The following is a 23183-nucleotide window of genomic DNA, read 5'->3' as shown; positions in this document are numbered from 1 at the left end:
AGTAGCGTTGGTTGTAGGTGCTTGCTTTTCATCACCTTGAATATTTCACACCCCACCCCCTTCTGGCCTAAAATATTTCTCTTGAGAAATCCGATGACAGGCTAATTGGTGTTTCCTTGTATGTAACTACCTGCTCTTCTCTTGTGGCTTTTAGCCTTGTCTTTTCTTTAAGCCTTGTCATTTTAATTCTGGTGTGTCTTTAATTCTTTGTGTGTGTGTGTGCTCTGCCCGGATGTTTTTTCTACCTTGTCTTCCAAATGACTGATGCAATCCTCTGCTTCATCTAACCTACTATTTATTCCAGTGTATTGTTTATATCAGATATTGCATTCTTTATTTCTGACTGGTCCTTTTTAATGATTTCTATGTCTTTTTTTTCATGCTATTGAGTATCCTTGTAATCATTACTCTAAATTTTCTATCTGATAAGTCACTTGCCTCTTTTCAACTAGCTCTTCTTCTGGCGAATTCTCTTGTTCTTTCATTTGGGGTCTGTTTCTTTGTCTCCCATTTTGGCCGCTTCTTTGTGTTTGTTTCTGTGCATTAGGTAGATCTGCAAAGTCTCTGGTACGGGCCTTTGTCAGACGCTGCTCGTGACTGGCCCTGGTCAACCTGTTTGGAGCTCTCAGCGACCTGCAGAGTGTGGTCCCCTCTCCTGGGCCTGTTTGTGTGCAGAAAGCCATTCATTTCAAGATACATATTTCACACTTCCCTCTCTGTCACCATTGACAAAAACATGGTGGTGATTGTTGAACCAGTATGATCTATAAATTTCTTTTAAAGCACCAAAATCACATATGGACCATTTTATTTTTCATTTTACCGTAGTTGACTTAAAAACAAGATATTTAGAGGATTTCATCCTGTGTTTTTAAGTGCCCTATTTAGACTGTAGTGGGAGTCAGTATTCCACTTTCTGTCTTCAACGTGGACCACGGGCAGTGGTCACTTTAACATTGGTGTTTGCCTCTGGCTTTTTCCCAAAGCCAGCCCTTTGTAGACAGGTGAGTGTGCCATGTTTGAGAACTCTCCAAAGTGACTAAAGGAGAACCTATAAAAAGTTACGTGTGTAGGCCAAGAAGCACTGTAGGGAAGTGCATTTGCAGTCCCCATTCTGAGTTACTCTTGTTTAAAATTACTTGTGTTTGGCCCCATCTGGTGCGGCTCAGTTGACGGGGCATCATCCGCAAACCGAAAGGTCACCAATGGGATTTCCAGTCGGGCACATGCCTTGGTTGCAGTTCAGTCCCTTATCAGGGCAGGTACAGAAGGCGGCCAGTCATCGTTTCTACCTGTCACACCGGTGTTGACGTTTCTCTCCCTCTCCTTCTCTCTCCTATCCCCTCTCTCTAAAACAAACAAAAAATAGCCTGTGTTTTGTCATTGAGTGACAGACTTTAAACTGTTGTGTATCATCCCAACCAAAGGGCAGTTTAAATACTGTTCTTCTGGTCGATTGCAGGACTACGTGTTTAAATGACAGGGTGGCGGGACCAGTGCCTGGCTGCTTGCAGACCTGGCCGCAGGGAGCCTGGCCCTGAGGTCAGCATGCTGTGGGTGTGAGCGCCACCTAATGGTCACTCTCACGGGGTGCAGTACAGTGGCTGCCTTAGTAGTGTCATCGCGACAGAACATCATTTTTTAATGTTTACCAAATTCTCCCCCAGGATATTCTTGGGCATTCATTGCCACAACTGTTGCACGTTAAGAATCTGTAGCGTCAGGACAGTAATTTGTTAACAAAAACTATCCGTGCGCATAGACCCATTAGAAACCATAGCCCAGTGGTTCACAAACCCAGAGGTCAAGGTTAAGGCACTTTGCTCTTCCCTGTACCTCTTACCTTTTCATAGGGTTTTGCAGTGGAAATGTTTCCCTCGGTTCAGCTGGTGTGTTTTCCTGGTTTCACTTTGTTCTGCCTGCCACCGTTTCCTTCAAAAAGGGGAAACGCTGGTGGTGGACTTCTTCACCCCCAACTCCACTTGGAGCGCTCCATGTGGTGCCGTGGTCGGAAGGCGTTAGCGGTCAGTGAGTGCGTGCCGCCTCCGGAACGGGGCCGGCCCCCGAGGGGGCTGCGCGCCTGGCAGTGGTGGTGGTCAGCCCATCCGAGTAAGGGAGCCGTTTGTTGTGAGCCGCAGAAGCCTCTGGCGTTGGCCACTGCAGGCAGGTTGGCGTGCTCTCAGCCCAGTCACGGGTGGCCACCCACGTATCCTGACCCAAACAAGCTGTCTCAGTTTCCAGAATCCAACAGAAAGCACTAGGGCCCTTTTTTAGTGTTAAGCCCATCTCGCTTATTCCTGGCAGTAATTTCCAGAGCAACAACGAACAGGATTTCATGTGCGGTGATTAAAGACCGGCTCCTTCCCCCATTTAGACAAGCGGCCGAGTGCTGTGCCCCACGTTCCCGCGAGGCCTTGTGTCCCTCCGGCTGCTTTACTGCTGGGAGGCCCAGGGGCCCGCAGCACACGTCCTCTCGTGGTGTCCACCTCACTGAAGGGTGCCCTCCAGGAAGAAAAGAGCGCCCTTCTGACTTGTCGGCTTTCTACGATCACACCCGAGTCCAGCAGACAAGCAGAAAGTTCTGCAGCCGGTTGCTGTGTGGCATCACACTGGTCTCAGCAAGTGTTCGCAATGTCGGGGGGCCCTAGAGAAAGAAGTGTAGAGCGCCGGGCTCACAGCAGGCTTGGGGAATTCGGTTTCTACCACTTACTAGCTCTGTGTCTTTAGGCAAGTTACTTAGCTTCTCTGATCCTTTCTTCCTTTGTATGTGAGCATAATTCCACCCACCTTCCTCCAGGAATTTAAAAAATCAAGTATGTAAAGTGCCCAGAAAATATGGCAGGCATATTTGTGAGTACGTTCTTCGGGAAGTATTAATATTAAAGTCATTGTCAATCCCTCCATGTTGTGTGTCAAAACTGAGGCCCTGGAAGCCAAAGTGGTTTGTTCCCACATCCCAGTGACAGTGGAAAGTGTGGCTAGTGACAGAGTTGAGGCCCGTGGTAACTAGCAGCCGGCACCTAAAGATTCAACAGCAGTTGAATTTTTAATTTTTTGTTATCTTAAGGGTATTTTTTAAAATCTCTGTAATGCAGACATTCTTCATGCCTTTGAGAAACCTTTACATAACCATCCGCCTGGTAGATTTTATATTCAGATTCTCATTTCCTCCTTAGTTATAACAAGTGTGCAAAAGGAACCTTTAGCTTCCTGTGCATGTTAGTTCCACCATGTGTGAAGCTGAATTTGGTGGAAGCTTGAACACAGGGCCATCTTTTGTCCTCTGCCCATTCACTTAAAATACTTTTTAGTAGCTGGGTCATGGGCTCGGCAGTTGCCCTTCCTAGGAGGCATACACACCTCAAAGGGCCAAGGTGTGCGTGTAAATTGTGTGAACATACAGAAGAGAGTGCAGATTGCTGAAATAGGCACAGTGTCTGCAAAGGCAGAGCCTCCGGGGGTGCAGGAAGATGGACCCATAGAAAAGGTGGCCCCAGTCTGGGTCTCGGAAGGGCAGGTCCAAGTTGGCTGGGGTCGGGAGGCAATCAGCGACTTGAAAGTAGTCTCCAGAAAACAGCCCATCAGTTAGTTAGGGATGCTCTCCCTGTGATTTATCTATCAGCAAGTTAAGCAACTGTCCCAACAGGGGCCACTTGTCCTCTTCCGAAACAGTTACATGAGTGCTAAACTTGCTTTTGTTTGAACGAAAACACCTCAGAGGGACCTAAGATATTTGAGTTAGTGCCAGCTGTCTTGTCTACATGCCGCTGTTAAGACCCTAACCCCTCAGAAATGTGTTAGTAGCTGCTGGGCAGGATCTTTCTAGGTGTGAGCTGACTGGAGGGGTGAGTCAGAAGCCAGGGGGTGGCCTCACGCCCATTCTTCATGAACTGGGGTGGAGGCTGTAACGATTCAGCAGGAAGTCGTCATGCCACTTGGAAACTCAGCTGGGCCCTCACGGCTCCTTTCTCCCAGAGCCCCACTCACACCCTTAGTCCTTCAGCTTTCTAGAATGTTCTTTCCAGGCCATCATCAAGTGTTAATTTGTACAGAATATCTCTGAATGGTTTAAATAATATTTAAAAGGAAAAAACACATTCAGACCTTTACTACTTTGAATTTTCAAATGGACTGTGTTTGAGCTTTGTCTACAAGCCAGAAAGTGGAATCACTACAGATAGCTACACATCACAAGACTAGTGTACTGTTTTTTATTAATGACTTATGTTAATCTCTTAAAGAACCTTTAAATTTTTTTTACTATTATACATTAAGAGCCAACAAATGACAGTTTAATGGAGGTACAGGGGGTGATAAATCATCATTAATTTGGAACAGACAGGCAAAGTGGATTTTTATTTTTCCTGTTAGCTTTACTCCCAAAAGTAAATATTAGTGGCCAGATCTTTGAAAAGTTTTTTGAAGGTACTGTATGAAGAGAAGCTTGACCCTCGGTTTGGAGTCTTTTAAAGATTTTGCCACATTGCCACCAACTTTCTTTGCTGTAAACTTTCTGGGAGAATTAAACCACCTGCCGTTAACCTCCCCACCCCCCCACCCCGAACTTACCTACAGTTAGAGAAATGACACTGCATTTATCTCCTTCAGAGCCTAGAGCACCTCCTGCTGCTTTGCAGTAGTGAAGAGGTTTGTCTCGAGTATAGACACAAAACTAACCAAACTAAGTCACCAAAAAGATAAGTTCAGGAGTCCGCATGGCAGTGGGGGAGGGGTGGGCCTACTAGAACCTGAGCCAGTCAGGGATACTCACAGCCAGTCGAACCTCCCTCCCTTCTTGTCCCAGGAAACCCTACAAAAAGAAGTGGAAGTCAGGTGCTCGCTGTGTAATTTGAATATAGGGAACTTGGTGTGTCTTTAATAGTACCTAATTTCAGAATGTTAAATAATAGAGCTAAAGGGAGTTTTGGAAATGCTTTTCCCCATATTCATTATGTTAGAAAACTTAGGTCAAAGAATTTTTTTAGTAACATACCCACACTGCTTCTTTGTTTTTCATTTCTTCTGTTTATTGATGTGAGGGTACTAAGTGATGTTAATAAAGAGTCAGGTCTTTTTAATGTTAGAATTTAATTTTGCTTGCTTTTGTAATTCCTGTTCTTATTTCAAGTATCCCCTTTTTTGCTTATATTTCTCTGTATAAATCTTGACAAGCTTGAAATGTGGAATTTATTTGTGGAATTTATATTAGTTGGAATTTTTACATAGTGCATTAAATAATTACTTGGCAATAGAGTTCAGCCTCTCTCTCCAGGACATAAATTACTTCAAGCAAACCTGAAAAGTAATAACCCCACCCCATGCACAAATGCATTATGAGAAATGGCTGCCAGGGCAGACCGCCGCCAGTGCGCGTGGTCATTGTACGGACACGTGTGCTTTCTCTTCACACAGGCAAGGCAGCTTTCCGGGCATGAATCCGAGCGGGCTCGTGGCTTCCAGCTCTCCCTACAGCCAGCCCATGAACAACAGCTCTGGGCTGATGAACACCCAGGCGCCGCCCTACAGCATGACGCCCAACATGGTGAACAGCTCCACAGGTAACCCTGGTGGCCCCAGGCTCCTGCGGCTGCCCGCCCCGGCCCTCCGCCCTAGGCCTGCACCCCTTCCTGGGACCGTACAAAACCCACTCCAGCCTCGGATCGTTGGTGAAAGGGGAAAATACTACTCCTCTGCTTCTTGGAAATTTGCTCAGTCTATTTAACTGTTTTAAGACTTGAGGATTCTATTTTATGTAAATTACTTTTATTCATTCTGTGTATAACATGTGGGCATATTTCCAGTGTCACTGGAGATGACTTGCTAAATATATACACTCAATTCTTTTGGGGGGGTCACTGTGGGACTGCTGGGGGATCCATGACAAAATCCGCCTTCTCCATTTGGTAGTGCTGGAGATACATGTTCAAATCCTGTTTTCAGATAAAGTGATTAAAGGCCAGAATGAGGGCAGAGGTCGAAGTATTTTTTTCATTTAGGGAAACTCACCTTAAATGTGTACATGAAAATGTGCTCTTTGTCAATTGTCTCTTTGAGAAATTACATATTTGATGAAGTGTTTTAAATTTTTCATTATGTTTACATTTTTCAGCCCACTTGATGATCTCAGTTGCTTTCTTACGAAATCCCATCTGATCAGTGCAGTAGGAAAATTCTGTCCGTTTGTGGCCATATTAAGAATGTCCAAAACTGTGCAAATGCATCTGTGTTCTTAGACTCCTTAGACCCTGAACCACCTCTCCGAGCCCCCTACCCACCTAGAGACTGTGAGTGCTGCTCTCTAACTGAAGGAACACCACGTAACTCAATCTGTGACCTGGGAGACCGAGAGGTGCCGTTTGGGGTAGGGTCGCTCCTGTAGTCGGTCCAGAGCAGCGTTGAGTGTCCCAGGATGCTTCCGACGTGTGAGGACAGTGTCGAGGGGGCAGAGGCCTGGCCTCCCTGTTCCATCTTCTCATTTCCTCTGCCTCTCGCTGCCTTCCCGGCCTCTCTTTCTCTGATAGGCCGCCTGAAGCTGTTGGATCTCGGTCGGGCTGGGCAGACAGCGGGCGGCTGGGCTTCCTGTCTGAGCCCCCGAGGCCTTGGTGTCTAGGGTCTAACTTAGTAGTGCCTTTCCCTGATTACTTCCCTCGAAAAGTCTGTGGAAGAGGAAACAATAGAAACTACTAGTGAAAGTTTTTAAATAAACAAATGGCCCTTCCTGGTGTCGGGCAGGCCATTCTTCCTCCCAGTGAGGTGGCCGTTTTACGTCTGCAGTGAGAAGTGCAAAGCTGAGCAGCCTGTGGGCTGGCAGCTTCCCCACTGTCCCAGGTAATAGGGGCTTTGGGTTATGACATGATGGGTTTTGTCTGGCTTGCCGAAATAAAATTACTTCAGAGCGTTGAAACTGCACAATAAATTCTTACCTACTATTAGCAGCACTCATTTTTCCCTTTTTCCTTTGGACTCCAGAGCCGCAGAACGAACCAACGACAAATAGATGGCACCATGCCCTGCCCGAGAAGATTTATGTATTCCTAAGGAACAGCCAGTTTAATGGGGATTCACAGAGAGGGGTGGTTTTTTTTTACTATTTTTCAGATAATTCAGTTATTCGTTATTTCATACAAGGTAATCTGTTCCACGAAAGGCCATTTATCCTCACAGGCTTTTGTAGAGGCTAGTCGTATGTATATATTTTTTATTCCATTGTGCATTTTGAAGTATTGAGTTTTTAATAATTTAAACATTTATCAGTTTTTTTCTACACATTCATGTGGTTTTATTGCAGCTTTATTAAGTCAAGGGCTACCTGATAGGAAGTAATCATCCAGCACATCCGAGGAATATTGACGAGACAGTGTTTACCATCCCCTGTGGATGGGCGCACACATGTCTGCCAGACTGGGGGGCGGGCTTCGGGGAAACAGGCGTGGCTGGGCCCACTCTACGTGGTGAGCGCTGCGGAGCATTTGGGTCCAAAGACGCACACCCAGCTCTTATAGGGATGGGCCAGAAATGGCTTGGGTCACCGTCACGTCTGTCTACGTGGTTTGTACCCATGGACATAACTCCCCAGTGATAACCGCAAAGCACCGTCTCCGTCGAAGACACTTTGGGAGACCATGGAGATAGTGCAGATGTTGCCAGGCTGGCGGTGGGATTCTCTGAGGCTCACTGAGTAGCCAAGCCCGCTGGCGTTCCACACCCTCTTTGCTGACTTAGGCCGTTGTTCTGTAGACAGTGAGCAGGGCCACAAAAGCCCTTCTGTGTGGTGACAGATTGTTCCAGGCTTCAGTGAGCAAGTAATTATTTAAATGCAGTGAGTGTGCGTATGAATGTGACAACTATTTCTTCACTGAAAATGCTGGGATGGCAAGCAGGGGGGAATTTTTCTCCAAAGGAGCTGTTTCTTTAAAAAGTATTTGAATTAAAAGATTAGAACTATGGATTACTATGAGCAAAATTATAAGTGACATAGAACCTTGTTCAGTACACCCTTACATAATTACTGGTGGTGTTAGCTGCATGGCTTATTTGTGTTCCGCTTTATAATAGTCTTCAGCCCTGCAACATTCCTTAGCCTGCACACCATCCTAAAGAAGACAACTAAGTTCCTGGAAGAAGGCCTGGCGTGTGGGGGTGTGCGTCCCTCACATGTGTAGGCACTTCCGGCAGCAGAGCCTGCAGATCGGAAGTGAGCCACTGCTCAGTTCTGAGCCCTGTCAGATTCCAGGAATGGGTCTTCCAGCTCGACCCGAAGTGCCCTGCCCCAGTGCTCCTAGGGCAGGGTGGACTAGCTCCGGCAGCCTCGCCAAAGAGGAAAGGCAGTCACTCCCCCACGGCCTCCACAGTTCCTTCAACTTTCTGAGAAATCAAGAATGGCCTTGCAAAGTCCCCTGAAAGGCTCCTTAAAACGACAGATCCCTGGGTGCCCCTCAGAACTTTGGGGTACGGGGCGAGGGTGGGAATCCATATTGCTAGCAGACTCCGGCTTCTGTCTTGAGATTTCACGTCCCTTCCCAAAGGGAGTTTCAGGTCTCAAGTACCAATGCTAGCAGTTGTCTAGGTAGTTTAGAGCTATTGTTGATTTTGTTAGCTGGCTTTAAATCGATGATTTTAGGTGAATTGCTGCCCCCCTCTCAAGAAACACAAATATTTGATAAGTTATAAAAGCCGTGCATCTTAAGCTGGAGAATATGTACGCTGAGTTGCACCGAGCATGTGGCTGGGACTTTCTCTCGAGCCACAGTCTGTCTCCAGGGAGGATCCTGGGCCGCACTTGTGCAACTTGTGGAGGGGCATCAGCCTAGGGAAGTTTCCAGGGGTTCTTTCAAGGCTTTGCTGGTCTCAGTAGAGATGTTTCTCTTGTGCTGTTCTCAGACGCAGTGTGTTAACTGTTATTTATATATTTGCCACATATAAAAATAGCCATGAATATATATCTACAGATGAATACACATAGATAGGCCCTTTGGTGTTTTCAAAAACAAGGAGTAAAATATCCTGCAAAGTATGCTATATCGTTTATCATGGAAGAAGAGAACTGTTTGTGCGTTTCTGGTCCTATTTTACCACCTCTGGGAATGGTTTTGCAGCCTTGCAAGGAGACTGAGAAAGGAAGTTGAGAAGGGTAGGAACGAATGTTTAAGTTCCCTTTTACTCACACCATATGTTCTTTATGTTGTTTTTGAATATATTAAATCCAGGGTGAAATAGCTGCCTTAGGACCTTGACCCACACTTACCTTAAGAAATCATTCTGCCTCTTAAATTTCCACAGTAAAGCCAGAGGCGAGTGCTGGCAACGTGTTTACAGCACTTTGCCGCAGTCCACGCACACAGGCCCCTTACTGCCCCTTTTATGTCTGGGCTTTACCTGCTGGACTCGGGCACCTTGATTTAACGCATCCTTGTAATAGTGGTGGCCTTTCTTTCCTGGGAAAGGGGAAGAAAATAGCGCCCCTGGAGTCCCATTGCCCTGGGAGGCATGTGGCTCTTTACGTGATTCACTGAGAATTCTACCGAGAAGTCAGAAATAAGCATTTCGGCAGAAGAATAATGAAAGCCCCTGTCAGGAGAGACTTTATGGTCCCTTCAGTAGGATAAAATTTACATCGTAAGGCAGGAGTACTGAACAAAACTGTTTCTCTACTTCCTACCCTAATTTATTTCTCAAAATAATAGAGCAATGCTATTTTGACATTTTCACACTTGCGTAACACAGATGCCCATTTTTAAATATGTAACATTTTATATATTTTAAATGAAGAAGCTTGGAGAATTTTAAATTAATATACATGCTTATATTTATCTAAGTCTGATTTTTAAATCAGTGTAAATTATCATTAATTATCATAATACTTATTGACCTAGCTCTTCGTACTTAAATTTGCTTTTGTGTACATTAACACATTTTATGTGTGAAGAAAAGTACCACTACTTTTTATTGTTTTAAATAATGGGCATAAAATATTATGGATACCAACAAAACTTATTTGTTACAACCTTTGGAGAGTAAGGACTTAACAGAAGCCACGTGTTCATGACTTTGCCGCTTTCTCTGGAATTGTATGGCTGTCGTTCCTTTGAATCCACTCTGTGAATAACTAGCAAGGACATGTGGCCTTTCATAAATAAGACCCCTTTTCCATGCTCATCCTGCTTCCCCCCTTATATTCTTATAAAAAGGGTCTTTCTTAATGTGCAGATTTACCAACTCATATCTCGCCAGACCCCAGAGGTAAAACTGCCAGAAAGCAACAAGACAGGCTTCTTCGTGTAATATCTCTCAGCTGCTTTTTTGAGGTTTCACACATTCTCAAAAATAACAGCATTTTTAGCTGATCCCAATAGATTTTTCTCTGCAGCTGCATCACTTGAAAAAGCTTTTTGTTCCAGTTCTTAAAGTCTAAGTATTGAAAGTAATTTGAAAAAAAAAAGAAAAACATCCCAATTATGATTTGTGTGTGTGGTGATGACTTCAAGGGCTGACTGGGCTGCAAATGGGCTTTGAAAAACAAGCCACTGGAAAACAGGCATTTCCGAGCACACCATTGAGCGTGCCCGTGTAAACTCCTGGGCACGTGGCGGGGCAGGCTTTTCTGGCAGGACCTCTGGTCTCAACCTGCAGCGATGCTAACGATATTAGCAAATTAGCACCACGGAGCTTGCCAGCTAATTCGCCAGAGCCCTGCTCACTCTCTCACTGCTGTAATTAAAACTAATTATTTTCTAAAACATAGTAATACACGAGTATGTGCAATAATCGTTTTGTAGTGGGCAATCTGTGGAGCCTTTTCTAAAGCTTCCTTTTTCTTTGTTTTTTGGCACATCGGGCCCCACGTGCACTGCCTTGCTGAAACCAGCACTCTCGCCTGCAGGATGTAAACTGGGTCCCAACCATAAAACCCCAGGTCTAGCTCATTTTGAAATAGAATGTTTTCTGGTGTCCGCTCACTTCTGAGGCTCAGGGTTCCCTCCGTCTTCCTCTCCCACCTCCACCTCTGCTCACATCTGTCTGACGTCACACTCCCAGCCCGGGGCTATGCAGATGGCTCTCCCCGTGGGGTTCTGCAGGAACTCAGCTGTCGTTCTCCGGGTATCCGCACTCACTCCCCACTGCAGCCTTGCTCTCCCTTCAAAAAGAAATCCAGACCTATGTTTTTCGCTTGACATTGTCTATTCTTATTTGTAATAAGGGTGTGTAAATCATTCTTTGGTGACCCTTTCATTCTAATGTGTGGATGAAGTTGATTGAATTTCTGAGCCTCGAGATAGAAAACGAGTTTTGCGTGGGGTTGTTGGGTTGACCCTTGAGCCAGTGTGGGTGTCCGACCTGGGCATTTGAGCTCTGCTGCAGACCGAACAGATGTATGCAGTGCACCAGGCTGGAAGGAAACCAGCCCCGCTGCAAAATAATCAGAAGTTCTTTCCTTCACAACTTACTTTTGATCGTTGTCTTGGACGCTCTGTGTCACAGTTTTCTTCCATTATGATAGACCGGGCTACAACGTAGCAGATTAAGATTTTCAAATGAAACAATATAAAGTGCAGATGATTTTGCAAACTACAGATTATGTGAATTTAGGAAATTAAGAAAGCACTAAATCCCCTTGACACCGGCCAAAAAATATACACAGCCAACACTGGCCTTCAACACCTGATGAACAATTGAGAGATTGGGTTTATGGCCGCTGGTCACCTGCTCTACCAAACAGTATTGCTGTAAGTCGACTTGCGGTGGTTTGGGTCTTGAGTAGATGATCACTTTTCTTTTTTTAAGACAAAGGATTTCCAGAATATCATACTGTCTGGATTTCAGAAATTAGTATGCCCTGAGTTACAGTTCTTCTTCCTTTCCTTCCTTCAAAGGAAACTCGGGTACCCTGTGCGTCACCCCAGAACTTGTGTCAGTAGGAGCTCAGCCTGACCGGTCACATGTATAATCCTAAACTCTTTCTCCTGTTTTCGGTTAGCATCTATGGGTCTTGCAGATATGATGTCTCCTGGTGAATCCAAGCTGCCCCTGCCTCTCAAGACAGACGGTAAAGAAGAAGGCACTCCACAGCCTGAGAGCAAGGCGAAGGTATTCCCTTTCTCCTCTGCACGCCGCGTGGGGGCTGCCTTGCTACCGCTGCCCTGTTCTGCAGTCGCTGGTGTTGGCTGGCACTTGGTTTTCCGTTTGGTTTCTCCTCGCTGCATGCCTTCATTGTCTGCACCGTGTTTGTCGTCTTTCTTTCCCCACCCCCTCATGGTGTGGATCTGAAAGTTACTAGTTCTATGGCATTAACTCATGGTCGTGGGAGAGGGGTGGAGGGACGAGACCCACCTAAGAGAGGTGCTTTGGGGGTGGGGAGAAGTAAGGAATCTTGCCTGGTTTTGATTCTTGCAGCCATTTTCTCTGCCTTCAGTTTATAGCTTCCTGTTTTGGCCGCCTCAGCAACAACAACATACTTAATTTTTGCTTTCCTGCCTTATTTGATAAATAAGGTGAACAGCTTTTTTTTTTTTCTTTCTTTCATAATGGGTAACCCATGCTTAGCATTCCATGTAAGCTTGAAGTAAGCATGGTGGCTTAGTGGCCTTATCCAGCATCCAGCAAACTTACCAAATTATACTAATTAAGAATGCTGTTTTAATCCCTTTCTGTGTGTGTGTGTTTGTGTGTGTTGTTTGTACATGTTTTATATATATCTATTACATATATATAAAAGTCAGTCTGTTGAACTGGATGTACTTTCTGTTATTTTAAATAAAGTTTGCCCTACCTTTGTCATTTTTTTTTTTATTCCTCTACCACAGGATAGCTACAGCTCTCAGGGTATTTCTCAGCCCCCAACCCCCGGCAACCCGCCCGTCCCTTCCCCAATGTCCCCCAGCTCTGCTAGCATCTCCTCCTTTCACGGAGATGAAAGCGATAGCATTGGCAGCCCAGGCTGGCCAAAGACTCCGTCAAGCCCTGTAAGTGGCTCTGGTTTTCGTGTTTTCCTTTTTTTTTTTTTTTCGGGGTTTTTTGATAATGAACTAATTCTACTTTAATGCTTGCTTATTTATTTGTTTATAAGACTTTTTCTTCAATAATTTATCGATGAAAGGGGTTCTTTATAATTATATCAGTAACAAAATGAGTAAAGTCGATGTGCATTGTAGAAGTTGATTTCTGCTCATGGAACCGCTGCTGTAACGAAGCACCTGTGCACTGAGCATGCGATTGTGTTACTGGGTCCAAACTCCCTCCCACGGTGATTTGGTTTAAAAGTCTAACCCGTTGTGCACCTGAGAAACTTAGGAAATTTAAAACGAGGCACTTCGCCACGTACGTGGGACCTAGTAAGCAGCTGTGGAGCGAATGACAAGTTTGGCGTTTGGCCCAAATCTTTCAGGGGCTGTTGTATCTGAAACATCTTATTTCAAAACTGTTACCTAAAAATATAAGCATTATACTGTGGGTAAAATTCAGCATAATATCACCCCTGCTTATTTCAACCCACTTATCAGAAATTAACAGAAAAGTTGTGGGGATGTTGGTGCATGTGACTATTTGGAATGTTACTTTTAGATTAATGATGTGTGCCTGCATTAGAATCAGTTGAGGTGAAAAATTATATCCTGCACGGGACTGCTAATAATCTTGAAATTGTGTGGCTTCCAAATGATTTATATTTAAAAAAATGATAATGTGTATATAAGGGAATTTTTTAGCCTTTATACTCTTCTGCCCTTAGAGTCTTTGTTTTCCTACTAAAGAAATCAATTCAGTGCCATCAAAAAAAAAGAAAGAAAGAATGGCACCATAGTGCCCTTTATTTTACGCTCATGAAGTAAATCAAAAGATCTTTAAAAACAAAACCAAACCAAACCTTAATGTTCGATTACTTGCCAACAAAGCTTAATTAACATACTAACTTTTGTGAGCCAATGTATTGGAAAGCGGGGCTCGGGAAGAGCAAGCAGGAGAAGCCTGTACCTGCGGAATTCGGCAGCTCGTCAAAGCCCAAAAGGAGGCTGCTGTCGACTAATCTGTGCGATGGTTTAAGCCATTTGAGCTGAAGGTTTTTAAAGAGTTGGTGGTTCCAGTACCTATTTGTAAAATTCATATGGAGCTCCAGTCTAACCAGTATTTTCCTTTTCAGAGGAAGAACTGGTAGATCTTCTCTGTTACCCTCTCTGTAGACACATTTTGCTTTTGCAACAACCGAGATAAAGGGAACAGTGCCTCTAGGATGGGTTAAGCTGAACTAATGGGGAGGGGGAAGTGCGGCTCCTGGCGTTGATGTCTGTGTGTCAGTTGCTTTGAATCTCAGAAGGCATCCAAAACTGGGGGGGGGGGGGGGTCCCCCACACTCTGCCCTGCTTTGTGTTGTCTTAATCTGAAGAAAAGCATTTTTGACTCTAACGCTCTCAAGTTAACAGGTAGAACTCAAATGATAACTTTTCAAAAAACATTTGTATGTCAGCTCAGAGGGAGACATTTTAGAGGTTGAAAATCTTTAAAACGTTAAGATAATAATAAAGACTAAGTTTATTAAAAACAAAGACTACTGGTGGACTAGATGTTGAAAATTCTACCTTGCTGATTTCTGAGTTATAGAGAATGATGGAGATATTTATTGTATTTTAACTTACTAGTTTCATTCACCCCATGTTCTACTTAAATACAAGAAAAAAAGCAAATTGAATTGTTAACTTTATTTTCTGGTTATAATTTACTTAAAATTGCATATGACTCTTCTTATTTATAAATATTTTTACATACATTACCTCTTACTGTACCCTAACCTTTATAAGAGTTATTTTTAAAGATTTTATTTATTAACTTTTGGAGGGAGAGGGAGGGAGAAAAAGAGGGAGGGAAACATCAGTGTGCAAGAGATACACGGATCGGCTGACTCTCGCACGCCCCCAGCTGGGGGCCTGGCCTACAACCCAGGCCTGTGCCCTGACGGGGAATTGAAGCAGCAACCTTTCGGTTCCCAGGCCAGCACTCAGTCCACTGGGCCACACTAGCCAGGGCCATTTTAAGAATTTCTAAGCCAACTTCTGGCTCCCGTGGTAGATAAGAACAAGGGAAGCTGCAGTCGGGTGGTGGGAGATGGCAAGGATTGCACTAGATGAGAAGACAGCCGTTCTCTTGAACGAGATGCTCATTCCAGAAAGGACCAAAGGGTATCGTAACGAAGGACCTCATTTCATCTCTGCTGTCAAGTCACTGCAGACGCGTCCACTTAGGAGTGCTCGCCTGCCTGCCGTGTCCGGGACTGACTGCAGTTTGTACTGAGAGTTGCCCTCACCAGGCCCCTGAGAAAGCCAGTCTAATAGCAGGCGTGGACCAAACAGAAACACCTTCTGTGCTTCGGCAGCGCGCTGCGGACCAACACTGTGTTGTCAGAAAACATTCTGAAATGAAAGCAAACATTCGCACATACACATATTACCAGGCATATGGTAAAGACTGCTAAAATGTAAATCTGCCTAAAAGACTTGAGCAGAGATGTACTTATAGACTTAATTAAGTTATATGCAAGGAAAACATTCGTGGCACTATAGTACGTGTCTTGCTGGGATTTTTCAGCCATCCCCGTGTATTTCTCTTGTCTCCACAGCAGTTTCATGCAGTAGGATACACTTTTTACTACACGGAGACAGTATGAGTTGGTCCCAGTGACCTCGAAAAGTTAACCCACCTTTCTGCAGAGCTAGTTAGCTTACCCATAGTCCATGTGCAGACTGTATAATGGTGTTTATCCAAAAGTCACAACACAGCCAATGTCCAAGCAGAAAGGTCCGTGTTGAGCCCGGTCAGCGATAAAGTAGGCACTCCTGGTTTGCCAAAGCTTTTGTTTCTCTGTGTTCTTTTTCTCTCCCGGACACCGAGACAAACTTTGGTCGTCGGCTGGGAGGCAGACCTCGAGGCCGGGAGTGTGGAGGTTAAGTGGCGGCCATGGGCCCGGTCCCATCACAGCTTCAGTCTGGCCGGATAGTGTCCACGTTCATGTGGCACCGTGCTCACAGAGGAACCCTTTTAGTAAGACGTTTTAATCAGCCGTTAATTCTCATTCGGATGGTGCCCGGCTTTCCAGACCTTTCTGTCCATGTGAGCATTCACTCATGGAATGAATACCCACCGAGTACCGTCACTGTGCAGTCGCTGCTGGTGATTCCAAGTCTGCAGGGACTTAGAGCTGAGTCAGGAGAGTGGAGGGCAGACTGTTCTACACTGTGAGCACAGGCCACCCGGGCAGGTGAGCCCGCAGTGGAACCAAGGTGAGGGAGCAGGCACCGGGGAGCGTGTCCTGGGACCAGGCAGGAACAGGACCCACCCACGTCACTTTCACTTGGATGCTGTTTCCTGCATCGTGGCGCCATGAAAATGTCTTTGTGAAGCTCTAAAACTATGAAAATACAGTGATTCTATTAAGAACTATGATCTTCATTAAGCATTTCTAATTTTAAGAGAACAAATTGAGATATGCAGACATTGAACTTAAGTTGAATTAATAAAGAAAGGTAGGAAAAGTTAAAATATGTTTAGTCAAGCTAATTCGAGACCTGTTTCAGGTCAGGAGAACCCACTCCTTTCCAGAGCCCTTCCCAGTTCGGGTTTGAGAGGACCGGGTCGGAAGCGGCAGTCGGAGCTTACATTCAGGGTGTTGGGAGAGTAACTTTACGTCGAAATAATTGCTTTTATTTCTCTGAAATTTCAGATTGCTGAGATCGAATCTGAAACTTTTTAGTTTTTCACAAATGAAACACAAGAGGAAGGAGGTCAGGGCTTTTTAATTGATTTTAAGGGAGAATGCTTTTTTCTTCGTATCCTTCAAGTTTTTGTTTATTTTAAAACATTGGATCCATTTTCTCTTTAGAGTACCCAAAAAAAATTCAGTACTAGGATTAAAAACCTCCTGGTAATAACTACCCCATTAATGATAACAAAGCTCCTGAAAGGTTCTCAGTATGAGACTGTGGTATAAAATGTTACCATAGCTTTTTCCTTGGCTGTAAGAATAGGAAAATAAACTTTTAAAAGTTATAATTGTCTACATGGTGTACTCCATATTCTGGAACGTACAATGTACAAGGTCATGTCAACAGAACAGGAATGTGTGCCTGTATTTTTAAGCTCTTACCTAAAGTAATTTTGAAATGACTGACGTGCCGTTAAGCTTCAACATCGATGTACATTCTGAAAGATTACACCACCTTTTATCCTACCACTCCACCTTTGTCTTCTTTACATCAACAGTACCACCTATTTCTATATATTTGATGTAAAGATTTTTATGCCTCCATACTCCTGAAGCTGAAGACTGAAACTTTCAGCGAACGTAGCTCGGGAGAATGACTTGTTGATTGGAGGGAGAGCTGCGAGCCAGCAGCTTCGTGGGTTTGTTCTCAGGCTCCTTGCTCAGGCCCTGTTTTTACTGGGGATGTTCTCACTAAGCAAGGTAGAGAATCAGACCTCACTGGCAGTCGTGTTACTTAAGCCCCGAAATTTCAGCCATGTGTTTGAAATTATTTTAAGGTAAATTTAATGCAGAAGAGTTAAGAAAAACTCCATCTAAATAATAGCTATATGTTGGTAGTCTAGTAAATAAACATGACTGAACAAAGTAAATTGCTGTTCCAAGGAAATCTTTATAGGGGATTTGGAAGTGATTTTGTACAATAACCCCAGAGTTACAAATTATTACAAGTACACGGACATTGTTACAAATACAGAGACATAAAAGAAAAGGAGACTATGCAGGAACAGTTGTGCTGTTTAGGACTAAAAGCGTTCCCTTCCCCCATGGCATAATTCAGGTAGTGGGTTCAGGTGTGCAGAAACAGCGACTTCTGACATTTTAGTATCAGGTACAGTTGGAAGAATAGTAGACCAAGGATTAGAGCCTCAGCACATGGGCATATAAACACACATGTGTAAGAGTAACCACATATTTATAGATATGCTGGGAGTATGAAATAGCATGTGTTCATGATTAAAACATGGTTACATAAGAAAGCTATTAAAACAATTACATACTAGGCCTTCACCACGGTGGAGCAGTTGAAGACGTCCTAAGGAGGGAAAGCTGGCCGTCATGACCCAGTGCTGTGCACTCAGAACTCTCGGGCAAGCACGGCCCCATACCACTGGGTCCCCTGGTTTGTGACCCGCCTCTTATTTTCAGCAGGTTCCATGTGTTTGCCCTTCCTTCACGTGACTGAGTTTTAATGGAGACACACAGTAGCCATTCTTAGTTTCACAAGGAAAAGAGAGTCCATATAGTTTGGGGGGGCTCTAAAATGATATTACTCGTGAAGTGTTAGGTTCACTGTGACCATTGTGTGAGCTAACACCCTTTTATTGTTAAAAATGACCTGAGCTGTCATTGGAATCTTGCCTTCTGGGATTCAATGCTTATATCAATAAAGTAAAAGAGGTTTTTGATCCTTAAGTATATAGAAGGGGGAGTTTGGGCCTTTGTTTAAAGTCAAAGTCAACTCTTAATTAAGAACTGTATAGTTTGTGCCTGAACTAGTAGCCTTCATTCCTGGTTGTTGTGTGATAGTAGTAGTATTTAAATTTCCTCCCTTTCTGTATTTGGTAGCTCATTGCTTCTTTCTCACCTTCCTCCCTTTCCCTCTGCCCACCGTGCCCCCCCTCCAAACGCTCCCCTGGGCTCCAGAAGTCCAGCTCCTCCTCTACCACCGGGGAGAAGATCACAAAGGTGTACGAGTTGGGGAACGAGCCCGAGAGAAAGCTGTGGGTCGACCGCTACCTTACCTTCATGGAGGAGAGGGGCTCCCCCGTCTCCAGCCTGCCTGCCGTGGGCAAGAAGCCCCTGGACCTGTTCCGACTCTATGTCTGTGTCAAAGAGATCGGAGGTTTGGCCCAGGTAGGAATGGATGGATGGATGAGTGGATAGATGGATGGGTGGGTGCATAAGGGGACATTCTAGATAAGCTCTTACAGCAACTTTCTTTGAATATGTAGGCTCAGGTCATTTTCTCACAAAAAGCTAAGTTTCTGAGAAAGTCACTTTCACAGGGTCCCTGGCTGTGCAGCCAACTCACCATGTGCCATCAGCAGGTCGTTTATATGGGCCTCGGTCCCCATCTGTACAATGAGACACAGCTAGGTTTCTCTTCAGGGACCCCGACAGCTGCAGAGTTCTATGGGATCTTCTGGTTTCATAGTAAATACTCTAGAAATGTTTTGCAAATGACCAAAATAATTGTCTGGATCGGCTATAAATAAGATTCACTGTTTCCCTCCGTCCAGAGCAATAATCAAGAAAACTAGTCATACTTGTAAAACCAGGTCCCTGACACCTGCCACAGGGGGTCACCTCTGTCCTTATTCACAGGGCTGGGTCAAGAGTGGGCAAGGTGGCACCTGGGGTGTGGGGTTTCAGGAGGCACTTGTGTTCAGGGTGGTGCAGGTGCCTTCCCTGGGCTGGCCTGACTCTCAGGGCATGTCCCCTTAAATGTCACACCCTCAAGGCCACACTCTCCTCACTGAGTCCTAGCCCTCCCTTATCATGGAGTCTGGTGGGCATGTGAGATCCCTGCAGGGAGGACAGGAAGGGCACTAACCCTCAGGTGCTCCCTGCTTCTTGGGCGAGGGCCTTTGTCTTTCTAAGTTCCTATAACGTGCAGGAGTCAGCAGCCCCAAAGAAGGCAGAGGAAACTAACGAACTGAAGTGCAGTGGTATTGTGGCCCAGGGACTCCTGAGTAAGTGGCGGAGGCCAGGTCTGAATCCAAAACACCTGCCCCCACCCCATCAGCAGTGGTTCACAGACCCAGCTAGGCATTGATGGGTGACTCAAACCTGTCAGTTCCTGGGCTTCCACCCTGATCAGTGAAGGGAGCCACGGTGGGCACTCGGTGGCCTGATACACAGGCACGCTGCAGTCCACCCAGGTGGTGCAGGTCACGAACTCCCCAAGGGCGAGGCATCTAACTCACGAGTCTCCCCCGATCTCAGTGTCCACGCTGCACAACTTGGCTGCAGGAGAGGCCTTGGTTCTCCCAGAGGTACCCCATCCCACCTGCGGGGGCCCTGAGACCTGCAACTAAAACAAGTGGAGCTTGATTCAAGGCTCTGCGTGGTCAGATGGCAAATCACACACCACATACCACGTGTGAGTGGTGGTCAGCTAGGGGAGAATCAAGAGCACACGTCTCCTCTGCACTTAGACCCCCTGACCTCTGCTCTCTCCCCCTAGACCCCTGACCTTTCCCCTCCGCGCCCAGACTCCTCGTCCTTCCCCCCGTGCACCTAGAACCCCTAGGATACTGAACAGTTGGGGGTCACCATCACAGAAGTGTATGGTTTGTCTGAACATCTTGCTTCAACTCTCAGCCCTGTGCATGACCACGTTGGGTCTGCCGAAGAGCCTCTACTGGCTTAGCTAGTAAGTATAGACTGATGTGCCTGCGATTCACCAGTGAGCTCTTGGCCTTGGTCACTTACACCCATCTCAGTCTTCATCTGTGACCATCAGATGTGCCTGGAGCAGCTGCCGCAGCCACACACAGCTCAGCTCAGCAACTTGCGTGTCAGGGTGTCCCAGGCCCCTCTCTGCTTCGTTTCTGCAGCACTGCACAGGCCTGCTTGTTGCCGGCTGGCAGTGAGCGCCAAGAGCATTGGGTGGTTTATCGTGCACCATTTAGTACTAAGTAAATGGATATAAAGAGCTTTGTGAGAAAGTTTGAATCCCAAAATTTAACATTTCGTTAAAAACCACTTGTGCCCTTAACCCTTCCCCACGCTGTTGAACACAGGACTCATGTGAACGCAGAATAATCCCCAAGTGTTTGCAGGTATTCATGTTTCATTCATGTGTTGAACCTTCCATAACGCTGTTCCCCAGCAGGAACCAAACGGGTGAAATAATGCCTAACGTCCTTACATAACATGCAGGGCTTCTTTCCTCTCCTGACTTTGCCACTGTATTCTCTCCAGCCTGAGGGTGACTGGGACCCTGACAGTCCCACCTGTTCCTGCCCCTTCACAAGCCCCAGGTGACTGCCCCACAGGCCAGCTGGGGTCAAGAGCCCAGCGAAGTCTGATGGCTCACGCTGGGCCTGTAAGTTGGGGTGCCTTCGTCAGGGGCCTTGTTCCCTTTGCCGGACACCCCAAGAAAGCCTCCTGTGAGGGGCCGGATGCGTCCTGGTTCACAGGCTCACCTTTCTGGGAGCGTGTGGCTGTTGGAAGGAAACAATGGTTTGCATATCAAGGCTGAAACACTCAATTTGCCAAATAGTTCTGTTACTGGTTTTAAAAGTAGTTATTAGATGCCTTTTTTCCAAAAATTACAAGTGGGACGGGGCCGAGTGTGAACGTGTGTGCGCATGTGCTCAGGGGCACGTTGCAGCTCTGAGCGGCAGGACGGAAGAGTGCAAGGCATTGGAAGAGGCACCGGGCAGGAGAAGCTCGATGCGCAGGGCTTTTTATGTAGCCGTCAGCAGGTTCCTTAATGGCTTTATAACTGTAAGTGCTGTCTTTGCACTACTGAGTGGGAGTAATGAGCATTAGTTAAAAGTGGCGAATGAAAAAAAAAACGTAACCAAGACATTAAGTGCTTTTTTTGTCTCCTGGCTTTAAACAAGCTACTTTGCTGCAAACCAATGACCCTGCCTTCTTTTTTTTTTTTTTTTTTCTGCTAGGTTAATAAAAACAAAAAGTGGCGTGAGCTGGCAACCAACCTGAATGTCGGCACATCGAGCAGCGCAGCGAGCTCCCTGAAGAAGCAGTACATCCAGTACCTGTTCGCCTTCGAGTGCAAGACCGAGCGTGGGGAGGAGCCACCGCCCGAAGTCTTCAGCACCGGGGAGACCAAGAAGCAGCCCAAGCTGCAGCCGCCATCTCCTGGTAAGCAGGAGCACTGCAGCCTCTGCCCAGTGACTGGGCCTGGGCCTGGGCCTGGGCCTGGGCCTGGGCCTGGGCCTGGGACTGGACCTGGGACCGGGACCAGGACCGCTGCGGCGCACCCCCTCCCCCACCTGAAAGAGCGCCTGTCGCTGCAGAGGAAGGGGTGTTTGTCTTGTCTGTGTACTTGTGCCCCTGTGGGTGGAGTCCAGGGGAAGAGAGACTAAAAGTGTGTGTAGTATCCTGTCTGGTCTGCATTTCGAAGGCACCGCTCTTTAGGTTTACCTCATTTAGTCAAAGCAGACTTCGGAATGCATGGCTGGACACCATTACTCATCATCCAGGTGTGTTGAAGCAGTCCCCCTAACTCTGTCCAAAGGACTAGCCCAGGAAGCCGTGCTGGCAGGTGTGCCCCCGAGAAACCCCACCCTGCAGTGGAACAGGTGGCTCCTACCTGCTCGGCCTCCGTCGGGAACACTCAGACTTGCACATCAGTGAAGTGGAATCTGGATTTTGTTGTCATGTCCCTGCCCTGCAAGTTGTCAGCTTTAGGGGACTCAGCAGACTGTCCTGGTGAAGACGCGGTGTCCAGTCAGCTCCGATCGAGAGGGCAGGCATGTTGGGCGTAAGGGCGGGACACCTGGACTCCCACATACAAATCCAGGTGACACCTGCCTCGCCTGCTGTCTCTCCGTGCGACCGCTGGCGACGCTGCACTCTTCCCGCCCTCCCGCCAGCCCTCTTCTACCTGTCAGTGTTACAAATCTGCAGTTACCACATGACATTTTGATCAACACGATATCAGAGATGGGAGGGAGTTTGCCTCATCCCTGTTCTGGGTGGTGACTTCTCTCAAGTTCACCTTGACCTGTGCTGGTCTGATTCTGCTGCTTCCGAGATGGTCCTTCCTTACCTGTCTGTCCTGCACGGGAGGCGGGGCTGGTCCCACCTGCTGGTCCCACCTGCCGCCCCTGCCGCACAGGCTGGCTCTGCGGTGATGCCGTAGAGCTCATCGCCAGCGTTTCCTGAGCCCTGACCGGGTGCCAGGCATCTCGTCTCCACGTCAGACACGGCATACAGACTCTCGTTTAAAATAGATACAAAAGCCAAGGCACGTAAAGTCTGAGTGACTGACCCAGAGCCACAGCCAAAGTGAGTGGAATCGTAGGGCTTGGCTCAAAGGCATGCTGCGCACAGCTCACTCACCTGCCTGTGTTTGAAGTACCTCTGTGATGCGCAAGATGTTAACACCCAGAAGGTAGTGTCTGTGAGCCCAAGAGAGCAGTTGTTTCTCGCTAATTCAGCTGCCGTCTGGACGGCAGTGCTA

The 23183-nt window shown here is 46.3% G+C and overlaps 1 protein-coding gene across 11 annotated transcripts in view; it reads left to right on the top strand.

The window, feature by feature from the left end:
* ARID1B (AT-rich interaction domain 1B) overlaps positions 1-23183 on the top strand; it is a 396315-nt gene that overhangs the window by 353280 nt on the left and 19852 nt on the right. For 9 of the 11 annotated variants that reach the window (XM_053668769.1, XM_037126070.2, XM_037126073.2 and 6 more), the window contains 5 exons: positions 5413-5558; positions 11975-12084; positions 12801-12959; positions 18668-18877; positions 21655-21859. In XM_053668769.1, coding sequence (XP_053524744.1) covers positions 5413-5558; positions 11975-12084; positions 12801-12959; positions 18668-18877; positions 21655-21859 — 830 coding nt within the window. The remainder of the gene's footprint in view (positions 1-5412; positions 5559-11974; positions 12085-12800; positions 12960-18667; positions 18878-21654; positions 21860-23183) is intronic. The other 2 variants (XM_037126072.2, XM_053668770.1) reach the window with 1 other exon arrangement.

The sequence above is a fragment of the Artibeus jamaicensis genome, unplaced genomic scaffold, assembly GCF_021234435.1.
Source record: "Artibeus jamaicensis isolate MK-2021 breed Jamaican fruit bat unplaced genomic scaffold, CSHL_Jam_final contig_497, whole genome shotgun sequence".
Lineage (NCBI taxonomy): Eukaryota > Metazoa > Chordata > Mammalia > Chiroptera > Phyllostomidae > Artibeus > Artibeus jamaicensis.
This window is presented reverse-complemented; position numbering and strand designations above follow the sequence as displayed.